Source organism: Centruroides sculpturatus, unplaced genomic scaffold, assembly GCF_000671375.1.
Source record: "Centruroides sculpturatus isolate CEXI.00-Female unplaced genomic scaffold, Cexi_2.0 scaffold315, whole genome shotgun sequence".
Lineage (NCBI taxonomy): Eukaryota > Metazoa > Arthropoda > Arachnida > Scorpiones > Buthidae > Centruroides > Centruroides sculpturatus.
In genome coordinates this window covers 342,957-356,134 of record NW_019384544.1, presented here as the reverse complement: position 1 = coordinate 356,134, position 13,178 = coordinate 342,957, and the positions used below count along the sequence as shown (strand labels likewise).

Genomic DNA, 13,178 nt, shown 5'->3' with positions numbered 1-13,178 from the left:
AATTTGTACTTTTATGCTAACGTAACTGAAAATATAAATTTGTTACAAAAAATATATCCCAACATTCAGTCAATGCCCAATATGGAGATATTTTGTCCTTCAAAAATGAATTGATTGGTAACTTTTTTGCAACTTGAACATCAACTATATAGTGTATTCACTTGGACATAATCTCATCATTAATTTTTATTTCGTTGATTTTAAAATATATGTACTTAATGTTTGTACACGTTTTGGGTTATTCGTGACCCTCTTTAGTCAACTAAAACACAAATACATACTGGTTACAAATTACAATATATAAATAAAAAGGTTATGCTGTATAAAACATACCTTCAAATCACAGATCTTTGTAAACTTAAAACCATTTTTCACGTTCGACTCTCACCATTTTCAACACTTGTTATCTAATGGGGAATTATACATTAATTATCGCATTAATTTTATTTCAATAACAATACTATAATTTACTATAAATTTACAACAACATACTTAGATTTTCATTTTACATCAATTTGGAGTAGTTTTTATTGTACAAACAGATTGTTACTTGTTTTTTACACCTATATAACATTTTTTATTTTCTGATGTGTATGACCATGTTCATTTACATAATGGATGTGGTAAACAGGCCACCTTGTGACTGAACACACGTTGAAGAGATTTTAATTTTTACTTAATTTTGATTATAACGTTTTTAGCCGATTTTTCTTATTTTACACAGAATTATTGCCTATTTTCATTTATAATATGCCAAGCCAATTTTCGTTTATTTTTATACTGGAGTTTTTATTTATGCATTTTTCACCTCTAATGATCTCTATACTTTCCTTAAACTTCCTACTATATGTTTCTTTTTCTTTATGAAGGATTCCTACATTATCTTTGTCTATGTTACAATTGTTCAAAGTACAGTGGTCGTGAAAGACGAAATTTATTCTGTGGTATTTTAGATCAGCTATGTGTTCCTTTAGTCTGACCTTTAACTTTCTTTTGGTTTCTCCTATGTAGTATTTATTGTTTTTGCAAGTACTGTAAGGTCTCTTTTTATGCNAGTATGTTATAAGTAAAAAGTATGCTGTATCCAAGGTAAAGATGCATAAAACTCTATGATGGATATAAAATCATATGTTATAAACAGGGTATGTTATAATCATACTCAACTGCAGTTTTTTTACAAAATTTGGCCAATGTTTTTGTAAAATTTTAAAATTTTTAATAAATTTTTTAAAGTACAAACTTTGTTATTTGAGTTTTACTTGAATGTTTAGAAATGAATGCTAAAGACTTGTTCCTATTTTTTAGGGACTAGATTTATTATCATATCTTTATCAACATGCTTATGAATCTTGGGGGCAAGAACATGGTGTTGTGGTGGTATTTCTTCTTAAATCTGCATGCACACCTTACTTAAGGTAATGTAAATAAAGCATTAAATATATTGTGATTAATAAAATAAATAATGTTATATGATTGTAACAAATAAGAAAATAATGAATTTTTTTCAGATATTTAACTCAATGGATGTTTGAAGGTGTTTGTAATGATCCATATAATGAATTTCATATTGAAGTTAATGATATGTATATAAATACTCGAGGTATGTGTATTTTTTTTTTATACATAATACATGTGATTGATCAAAACATTGCATATTATTATCATAAAAATTTAATCACTGAAATCAAATTTATCTTGGTTTAAAACATTTATTTTTAATATATAATTTTATCTAAATGTAAATTTTGAAGTATTCAGAGCACATATATAATAATATTTCAGTATTACGAAAAAGTTAAACATAATTATCAACTTTGTAATACAAATATTTTATACATAACATATAAAATGTATTCTATATATGTTGTTCATAAAATTGTTTAAATTATTTTATATAAAGGCTATATCATTAAAATTATGATGGATGATATGGTAAGGTAGGCTACAGTATAGAGCTGGAGCAAAATACAGAGAAACTGGTCACATAATGCAATGAAGGCGTTCAAATGACAATCATGAAAGAGAAAAAGTACCTCTACTTGGTATCTCTAAACAAATAAAAACCATATGATAGTGCCATAACAGTTTTCGATATGCCCTCAATCTACACCAATTCAAAGTTGTATGTGGTGAATATACTGCCACTCTTTTGTAAGTAATACTTGTGGTGTCAATTCTATTAAAGCATTGACTATTTATGATATGAGGTAAATTAATATTGTATTAAAATTAATTGCTTAGTCAATCCAATATCAACATGTTACTCAAGCTGGTAACATTGTTGAACCAAACCATATTTAAGTACAGAAAAGTTATACAAAATTAGAAGTTCCTTTTATGTTACCCAGTATTTACTCCTTTGCAAATTGCATACTATTGAATTAAACAACAAATCAAGCATGTGATTCCCAAATGCAGAGCTATGTGACTTTTTAACCATTTATGGGGAATATAGAAGAAATCATCCTGTCACAACTTTACGCTCTGCATTCTGTATAACATATGTATAAGACATGATTAAAAGGTTTCTGTTTGGGAGCTTTACATCTGAGTGTTTGTGTGAAGTTACACAAAATTATTAAAACCATAAGGCAAGTCATTTGAGTTTCAGAATATATCATAAGTTTAAGACCCTCCTAATTTAATCCCTAGTGATGCATTCCAACCACAGATGTACAAGCATATGCAATTTGTGCTTTGATACATATGGCTTACCTTCTAACATCCTCATTAGATTTACTAAAAAATACATTGAATATTGCCAGTTAGCAATATATCACACTAGCAAATTTAACTGCATACATTGTAAGATACAATCTTCTTTGATCCCATTCTCTCTACCTATATACCAAACTTGAATATCAATTCTATACATCAGCCAATCCCTACATAAATGATTTGTCTGCAAACTCGTTTATTTGTTTAAAAAAATATGATTGTTAGGTTATTAGTCATGGACAGAACACCTTTCACTTTATTAGAGTGTGCAGATGTACAGTATTTGCTATACTGATCTCATTCCATCAATAATTCAGGGACAACAATTGGACAACTAATAGTTTGTATACTAGAACATGAAAAATTCTGTTAATAAAACGCAGATAGAGATGGAACTTCCCAAGTATATATTACAAGACTGGAAAGATTATCCCTGTTAAAATAATTATCCAATCCAAAACAAATTTTTATGGGGGAAACCTTACTAGTTACTAAACTTAACTCATTAACCAGCCCACATTTTGTTTGCCAAACCATTGGCTAACCATAAACAAATTCTTAACATAATTTCACATTTTACTAGCATTGTAATAGAATACTATTGGTTAAAAATTATATCAATCCAAAGTTACCTTTCCTGTTTTTAATATATACTTATAATGTTTTATTTTGTCTTTGTTTTATAATTCTTTCCCAATTTTATGTAAAAAGTCATTAATTATCTTTTGCTTTGCATATGACTATATTTTAAAAAACATATTCTATAGTTCTAAATATTTTTTGTTTTATCTTGCCTTATGAAGACAGTTCATACATGACAAAAATGTTTGTTATTATTTAAACTGTTAATTAACACCTGTAAACTGAGTTTCTCAAATTATTAAGTTATCATGATAAATGCCAATTCTACACTTCAATGTAAATTGTAAACAAACTTACTCTCTGTTAGTATACTTCTGACATTTTATAGTTATACAGAATCTCTGTAGTTTGTTGGAATTGCCAATTATTTCTTTTTGAACTGCTTGCTGGTAAGTCTCCTTACAATGTTTGCTTTGCAAATAGTTATTCTTTGTTACTTCTTTACCAATCACCAATAATGAGGATTAAGCCTTTCCCTTTACACTATCCATCACCACTAAGATTGCACCATTCACTGATTTATCAAAAACTGGGTAAATAATTATCTTGCTTTTTTTTAATCTTTCTTAAATATATATAAATCTTACATTTATTTCAGTGTTTAATATTAGAAGTGTTTTGGATCGTAGGATGGAGAAAGCACTGAGATCGGCATTAGTGATTTATCTGTCCTACTATACAACCCATTAATTGTATTTTGGATCTTTATTTAGGAGTTTGATGATGTTTTTGTGACCAGAAATAAGTCATGGGAATTTAACTCTTGTTTATATCAATTAGCTTACGGTAAAAGTGGTTTCTTTATATGTTGTTTTGCATAAAGTCACAGTTTTCAAGAACCTATAATGATATAAAGTGAAGACTTTATGTATAATATTAAGGAAATAACTGAATTTTATTCTTTAAATATTTTTACAGATGAAATGTATTGGACAAAGAGATTTATTTGGAAGGTTCCAGATGCTTCAACTGATAGCATTCCATTATTCTTGACAGATATAGCAAAGCATATATTTATTTGTGGAAAATCTCTTAATTTATTAAAATTATGCTGTTCACAGGTAATTAGAAAATATTTTAACAATAGTGAAAGCATGTAGTAATACATGCAAATAATTATAGGTTATATTAACAGATTATTTTAAAATATATATTTTATTGTATGTTCAGTTATATGTGGATATGCATGACATACATTTTTTAAAAATTTTATTTATTTTATTCTGATCACAGCTGCACAAATAGCCAAAAACATTTGAAAAATAATGAATACTGCTGGTAAAGATTTATTTTGGAGAGTTTTCGTACAAAGAGCATAGGATTTCCTACCACTACCAAAGCCTTATCATCTCATGTTTTCAACTTGTACAACATGTTCTTACTATTCCATTCCTCAACATAATGTAACACTGCTCTTTCTCCTTCCCTTTTAGCTTTAGGTCTTGCTTCTAGTTCTGTCACTATCTTTGACATTATGTCAACAAAATTGATTAGACATCCCAACTGCTCTCTGTTGCTTTTGGAAAATTCAGTTCATTCTCTCATATTTAACATTTTGACCTACTTAACAAGATCACTTTTCCTAGAAGGATTTTGAATGTGGTTTTCTTATATTCCAGCAGATTTCTGGAGACATATAATGGCTGAAACATTTCTTTTCTTTAAGGCTGATGCTCACAGGCAATAAAATTAATGTGACAGTGAATGTCAACAACCTTTAATGTTTGTTGTTTTTGCCTATTGTCACTGTAGCGATTGTATATATTGGAATTTAAGTGTTGAAAAATGATAAGGAAAACATGATTATAATCATGTTTTCCTTATCATTTTTCCACTCTGTTGTTGAAGGTATTTATGATAGTATGTAGAAACTGTATATGTATAGAATTTAAACAAATTAAATGAATTGACAAAATAGATTAAAAAAGGTATATTTTTGTTATATGTTGAACTTATATGTATTATACTGTAGGAAGAACTTTATGGAGAATAAACCTAACAATGGTGAATTAGACAGAAAATATCCAAATGCATACAAAAAAAAGTCTTTTCCTGAGTTCTTTGATTAATATTTCCTCAAACATTTCTCCATACTCTATTTTTGTCATTACAATAAACAATGTGATGAATGAAAGCTAAGTACCTTTCAATTATCTGATTGGTTGCTAATATACATTGCCATTGTCAAAGTATAGCACTGTCATATCTGGGAACTCAAACAAAGCTGGGTATTTTCAAATTAGTTGGAATGGAAATTGGCAAAATTTTCCCTTGACACTAACTGTTGCATTAGTGTTTTTCCCAAAGGTAAAAATATCAATATGACTGTTAGTTTCAAGGGCATAAAATTTACTGACAAATCCTGCATAAAAGCTAATCCAGCTTCCATTCTCTTCATTACTCATCTCTTCATTATTCTCACTACCAATACTACTAGCAGTTGGCAAACCAATCAGTATTTCTTTATTCTGCTTATAGTATTTCTTGTCACTACAGGACTCATTCATAAATATTCCAACTAACTTTGCTACTTTCTTTTTCCTAAACCTCTCAAAACCCTTGTCCTCCATCAAAAACTCAACTAGCATACAGGTCTTTATATTATTTTATCTGAACAGTTTTTCAGAAAAACGTTAAGTTAATTTGAAAAAATTTAGGAATGATTTATGTTTGATTTAATGACCAGTTTATATAGCAATCATCATACATGCATCAGTCTTTATTTGGATTATCTTTGGACAATATTCTCTCATGTAGTTCAGATTTTCATTCATAAGTGTATAGGATAAATTTTGATGTATAACTCAGTTTTTACAATTTTCCATGGTAAAATATCCACATTAAACTGATTTTCAAACTTTTCCCTTCTTAATGGACATTCCTTTTGTGTCAATTCATTTAATGAAGTTTAACTATAAATCTAATAATCAACTTGTCATTTTAAATATTAAAACATGTATTATATCATCCTGACCAGTGTTGTGGAGTCTGAATCAGAGTCAGATGTTTTTGGCTGGAGTTGGTAAAATTCTCTTGACTCTGGCAACTCCAATCTTGAAGTTTACTATTGATAAAATGTGAAAAATACTTTTTAATTAATTAGTATCTAAATAAATTTCTTAGAAAACGGACTCTTCAGTAAATTTAGATATCAAAATGATATTAACCCGCAAAGGCCATTTCATAGCAAAACATTACGCATATCTCACACGACATGCTCTATGCTTTCAGAAAATAGCTTTTATTAATTTAAGGCTTACCAGTGACAGAGTGAATAAATCCACTGAACACACTTGTAGTTAGTCATGGGATTGTGCCTGGAAAGTAAATGCTTACAGTATCGCTTTGAAGCGCCTAGCTTATCTTTATCAAAGAGAAGCTCCCAAGACAACATTTTACTTTCATTTCAAGTGCCATAATTTTTACTTGGCACCTGAAATGAAAGTACATTTACAACTAGCAAAATTAAATTTACACCTTTAAATTTCAATATCATACACATGCCTACATGTATTTACATTAAATTTTAATATTTTTTTATTTTAGTAATTGTATTTTATTTGTAAAATATGAAATATTTTGTAATTTGGTAATAATGACAGCTCTGATCATAATGCATTAGATTTAAAAAGTAAATTAGCACAGAGTTTTAGCATTGTAGTTATATTGATACATGTAAGTCGGGCTTACAAAAGTAATTTTTCTGTTATAACTAACTACAGGGATATTAAAATAATAATAATAATAATAATAAAATTTTAGCTGAAACACTGCATAAAAATTTTATATTTATTTTGGTGTCACCTGGTGCAGCTGGTGCCCTCCTGCATTTCTAGTGATGCTACTGTATAAGCTTTATAATAATAGTATCAAGTGTTATTGGAAAAAAAAAGATTTATATGTATATATAATCATTTTATTAATAATATGTGATAGCTTTTAATAGAGTTATTTGTTAAAAAGTATTAATAAATTTTTGTTGTTTAATTTACTAGCATCACATGTGTCATACGCAAGAATTTGCTCCAACTTTAATATTATCTACTTCTAACGAAATGGCTGAACATAACAAGAAGTTAAGTGAAGAATATAAAATGAAAATGATAAAGATATTTGAAGAAGAAAAACAAACAAAACAAAAAATAGCTGCATTAAAAGAACAAGATCGGTTGAAGATTTTAAACAAATGCCATCAAAGAATTAAACAATATACAGAAAAAATTAAAAGTATTACTATTACATTTTCATACTTTTAAATGCGAATTAATGTAATAAATAATAAATAAATATTTTTATAGGAAGTCAAGAGGAATTTCTAAAAGAACAACTAGAAAAGAAACAACAACAAATGAGAGATATACGAAGTCAAATTGAAGACAAAGAGGCAAGACAAATTCTAGAAAAAGAGAAATTAAAAGAAAAGGAAGAAAGATTACTTGACAATAATGAAAATGAACAAGCAGAAATTGCTAGGTTTTGTATTTCATTATTATTTTCTATACTTAATTTAGCATTTAGATACCATTTTTTGATTTTATGATACTGTGAGAACTTGGTTTTTGTAATACAAAAATTATACCTAGACATATTTACAGTATATCACTAGCTGAGATATCCAGGTTCATTCATAAAATAATATATTAAGTAGCGTTAATGTTAAGTGTTTCTTAGTTGTTTCCAATATGAGGAATAAATTATTTGGAAGAAATTGAGGACATCCAAATATTGTACTTAAGGAAGCTTTTCAGATTAGTTCAATAAGAACATGGATCCTATATTCAGTTGAAACTAGGCCAAGTTCCCTTGGCAATACATTTGGTCAAAAGAATTTTAAAGTTTTGGGACCAATTATTGATATCATAAGATGATTTAAGAAAAGTAATCTATAACAAACTTTATTTAATATATCAAAAGGAGTTAAGGAAGAAAATATTAAATTGGGTAATAGGTATAAAAAACTTCTTTATTACAATAGGTTTTTCAATATTATATGAAAGGCAGCAGGCATCAGTACCTGACGACAACTTACCAGATATTCTTCAATGGTACTGTGACTATCTTTGGAATCGGGATGTAAATTACTTGAAAAGGAAATGTAGAATTGTTTACAAAAGTGTGATGCCATGGGATATTTACTGTCTCAGCTAAGTTTTTTCATGTGGTGTTTGATTGTACAACTGAGACTTAACAAGTTTAGACTGATTTTTAATAGGAAATATTTGCTAATTAAAGATTTTACACTTTGTGTTTATTATGGAAAGACATTCGAAAAAGTCACAAAACACTGGTTTTCATCTTGTTTAAGATTAAGTGATGTTAAAGAATGTTTGACCAGAATTTTGGCATAGATTATATTAAATATACCATATATCATAGGTATTAATATTTAAAATTTTTAAAATTATGTGTAAAATTATATAATTGTGTTGATCCTATATTGTATTTGTATTAACTGTTAATTTTTCTTTTTCAGGGAGGATATGATTCCAGAAAATCAAAAATTAACAAATGATGCTACATATAAGAAAAATTTAACAGAATGGAGTACAAAGAGATGGAAATTGCAACCTGAAAGAATTGATAATTTATTAAAATTAGAAAATCAGGAAAGAAGCTTATCAACAGAAAAAAATAAGGATAAAGTAGAAACTTCAAAGTCAGATATTTCTCCAAAAGTTAAATTGAATTCAGATCAAGAATTAAGTCTAAGTAAAACTGTAGAAAATGAAGTATGTAATGAAAGCAATGACATTCAGAATACAAATGAAACTTCAGCAAAAGACTGTGAGGATAAAATAAATAATCCTGCTTGTTTCAGTCCTGTAAAATTAGAAAAAGCAAATAATGAATTAAAAAATCAAACCAAGGAATTATTAAAAGATAATAATGAATCTTATGATGAAGATTTATCAAATAATAATCATGTACAATCTTCAAAAGAAACAAATGCTTTTGATACTAAAAGTGATCCAGATTTCTGGAAAACAGCTCTGCGGGAAAATACTACAAATGCTGTTCTTAAATTTCGAGGAAAGAACATTCATGGACATTCTTCAGATTCTGTAATCCAAAATATCATCTATAATAAGACAATGCAAGATGAATCAACAAAGCAAGCAGAAAAGAATGAAAAAAAAGAAAATGGTAATTAATTAATTAATTAATTTTTGGTGTGTCTTAATATATTAATAATAATACAGAAACTTATAATAATATCTGTATAAATAATGGATTTTATTTCTTTTCATAGTATTTATATTAACTAAACACAATATCTTACATTGTTTTCTCAGCAAAAGCAAAAGCATTGAATATTGTCTTTAGAGATGTAATCGATACCAGTATATTGGGTTTTTTTTTTACAAACTGACTTTAATTTTTGTTTTCTAATATGTAGTCTTTATGTTATTTTACCATGGCAGACATTTGAACATGGCAATGGACATAACATGCTAAAAAACTAATCCACAGTAGACGGTATGTCCTCTCTGCATGTAAATCACTACTAATGGCCATGTACAATTATTGTTCAAGTTAGAGAGTGCCAACTTGGTAGGGAATGCTGCTTTGTGAGAGACTGATGCAAATTTTTTTTTATACAACAGTGATCAGAAAAAGCATCTTCAACTTCCATTATGATTGGTTAAAACTTGTGATGACCAAAGTGCATGGCCTACATTATCCATCTGATTTCTATCATCTTTAGATTCTGTGTAGAATCATTCTTGGGAAATGAAATGACTATCATTACACATATTCTTTATACAGCATACAGTAGTATATATATTGATATTTTGTTCTTAAATTTGTACATATGGCTGAAAGTTAGCATTAGTTGTTAAGTTGTTTGATTTTGTTCTGGTTCTAGAAATGTTTTATGTAACTACCAAATACAAATTTATTTTTCTCTAGAAAGTGAAATACACTTTCATATCAACAAGATACATTTTGAATTCAAAAACAGAAGCATTCCAAAATAAGAATAAAAACAATTAATACTAAAAACTACATTATGAGCATCATGGGAAATTAAATTTAATGTACAAAGTAGAGGGAGGAAAAAACACTGCATATAACAGATTATTAACATAAATTAAAAATAAAACATAAGTACAAAATATGAACACCTTAAAATGGCAAGGACTTCAGAAAATTAGATATAACATATTTCTGTAGAATAGGTAGTAGGATTTTTCAGTTCTGAGTTGTTATCAAATCTTTTCACTTTACTCAGACTCAATACTCAAACTAAAACATGGCGAGAATGATCCAAAGTTCATATATTTTAACTGCATTAAACAGAAATTGTCAGTCTTTGAAGCATTAATAGTAAAGATGTAAGGAAATAAAACATGATTATTAATTGTATTTTATCTTCACAAATTATTAAAAATAAAATACAACCAGTGGTTTAGTCTAAATACAACTGGCTTAGTTTTGTTGTCATATTTACAGTACTGATGTTACAGCTCACACAGCAGAATTTTTAAGTTGATTTGAGATTTTGCAGTGCAGAAAGTTGAAAATAGTCCAAATTATAAAAAGAAATTACATGCCAATTCAGAATATAATCAAATAATTTTCATAATTTGGGCAACACTGCAAAATATGAGTACTCATGTCATGTTCATTTATTTTATAAATATTTAAAAGAAATAGCAGATAGAAGTAAAAAAGCAAAAATTTGAAAATTTTTGAGGCAATTTCAAAGTCGGAAACTTGATGGCAAGATGACCGAGGCACTTAAGGTGTTGGCCCACTGCTCTGGGACCCAAAATTGAGTCTGGGATGAGCAACTCCCGGGAACTTTTTTGTGGGCGGTTTACCCCAGATAAGTTGAGTTCTGTTTTTCATCACTTGGCTCCATTGTGGGCCTGGCCAAATCCATGAAAATGGTCATCTTAGGGGCCCAACAGGGCAGAGTAAAAAAAAAAAAAGTGAACTTTAAGTGAAATATTATGCATATTTATAGTAAATTTTCTAAATATTCTGTTGATTTATTTCTGTTTAAGATATCTTATTTCATATAAAATGTGCACATTTAAAATGTCTTGTCACAAACAATAATAATTTAATAATCATAATAATCTAGTCTCAACTTTCATATATCTAACTATTCTTGAGATTAAGGAAGGACAGACAGATGGATCACAGTGGGAATTTATAGGTCTACAATTTTTTCCAAATTGTAACACCTCCATAATACCAAACTCTAAAAATTATTAGCATTCAAGCATAATTTCTATAGTTTCTGCTTGTATATTTTGATAACAAACATGTAACCATTAAATATGCAGTAACTAACATTTACTAATCATCTAATGTTTTTGGTCCTTTTGATTGACCTTCTTCAGGAAAATACATAAAACTTAAAATTTCACAAAAAGAACAAAATTGTCCATATTTTAAAAATGGTTTTTATAAGCTTCTATTTTTGGAATAATATGAATTTTTTAAAAATGCACATGTCAGTTAGTTTTACGTATTACACTATATTGCACAATACGTGGCAAAATCAATAAACATATAAAACGTCTATTACCCATAGTGAAATAACTATGCCTAGAAATGTTCTAAATTATACTTTTTATATTTATATTCTCACACTTGCATCCTCTTACAGCATTCAACTTTAGATTTTATTTATTAATACTTTCCAGGCTGGTGAAACTGTGGTGTTTTCTTTATAATTTACTGCTTACCCCCTCTCTGTAGCCTTATGAATGTGTCATGCCTCCACATATTTAATCTGTTGCTTATCCTGCATCTTTTGGATCATTTCTGCTCGGTTCCATTCTATTGTTACGGAATCTGGGTCCACTGTGGCATAAGTTACTAATGCTATAATTAGATGCTCCTTTTGTTACTTCTATGTTCTTTGATCCTCTTCTGTAGTGATCTAGTAGTGACTCCTATGTAGCATAAGTCATTACACCTTCTGCTGTCTTTTATAGGTATTCTGTACATGCCAGGAATGCATGTTGGGTCAATGGCCTCTTTGTTGTTTCTTAGCATCCTATATACTGTGGGGTTTCTTTTAAATACAATTTTTTTGTTAGACATTTTCTCTGTAGACATTTCTGAAGGTTGACATGTATTCAATGATAGCATATTCATTCTGGATATCATTTCTTCTTGTTTCCATGTCTTCTGTTCTCCATTTGTATATCTTTCGCTTTATCGTTTTTCTCTTGACCCCAACCTGACAAGTCATCTCCTTGATGTATTCTAGCTCTCTTATTCTATCTTGCACATTGGTGTAATGAATATATGCTCATTTTATGAGAGCTCTAAATGCTGCTAATCTATAGCTTATTGGGTCACGGGAGGCCCATGGTATGAATATTGCGTTATATGTCGGCTTTCTGTAAATACCTATGATGATAGCATTTCCCTTTAACTTGATCAAGATGTCTAGGAAGTGGGCAGTGACATTGCTTTCCTGATCCAATTCTATTTATAATCCAAATGTGTTCAAATTAATATCTTCTATAAAGTTTCTTCTTCCATATTATTAACACATCATCTACATAATGTCAGGTATGATGTTGTCCTTTCTAATGATCTCAATACCATCTCACAGTGTCCTGCCCATGGGTATGCCTCTATTTTGCTTATACACCTACCCATTGATTATGAAAAATGATGGAAATGTAGCCAGGTGCACCAACTCTAGAATTTCCTTATGCAAGCTGCCTGAGTTTGTGATTTTGTTCAATAGGAAGATGACAAAAACATGGTTTCAGTTTGATCGAGGGGTACATTGCCTTAAAGTCCGTAATAAATTCTTTTTGCCTTGGGTCCATATTCTGTAGGTT

The 13,178-nt window shown here is 28.7% G+C and overlaps 1 protein-coding gene across 1 annotated transcript in view; it reads left to right on the top strand.

Moving 5' to 3' along the window:
- LOC111623457 (gamma-tubulin complex component 6-like) overlaps positions 1 to 13,178 on the top strand; it is a 73,229-nt gene that overhangs the window by 49,356 nt on the left and 10,695 nt on the right. The window contains exons 18-23 of the mRNA XM_023366041.1: positions 1,306 to 1,415; positions 1,509 to 1,600; positions 4,279 to 4,421; positions 7,356 to 7,587; positions 7,659 to 7,833; positions 8,834 to 9,504. Coding sequence (XP_023221809.1) covers positions 1,306 to 1,415; positions 1,509 to 1,600; positions 4,279 to 4,421; positions 7,356 to 7,587; positions 7,659 to 7,833; positions 8,834 to 9,504 — 1,423 coding nt within the window. The remainder of the gene's footprint in view (positions 1 to 1,305; positions 1,416 to 1,508; positions 1,601 to 4,278; positions 4,422 to 7,355; positions 7,588 to 7,658; positions 7,834 to 8,833; positions 9,505 to 13,178) is intronic.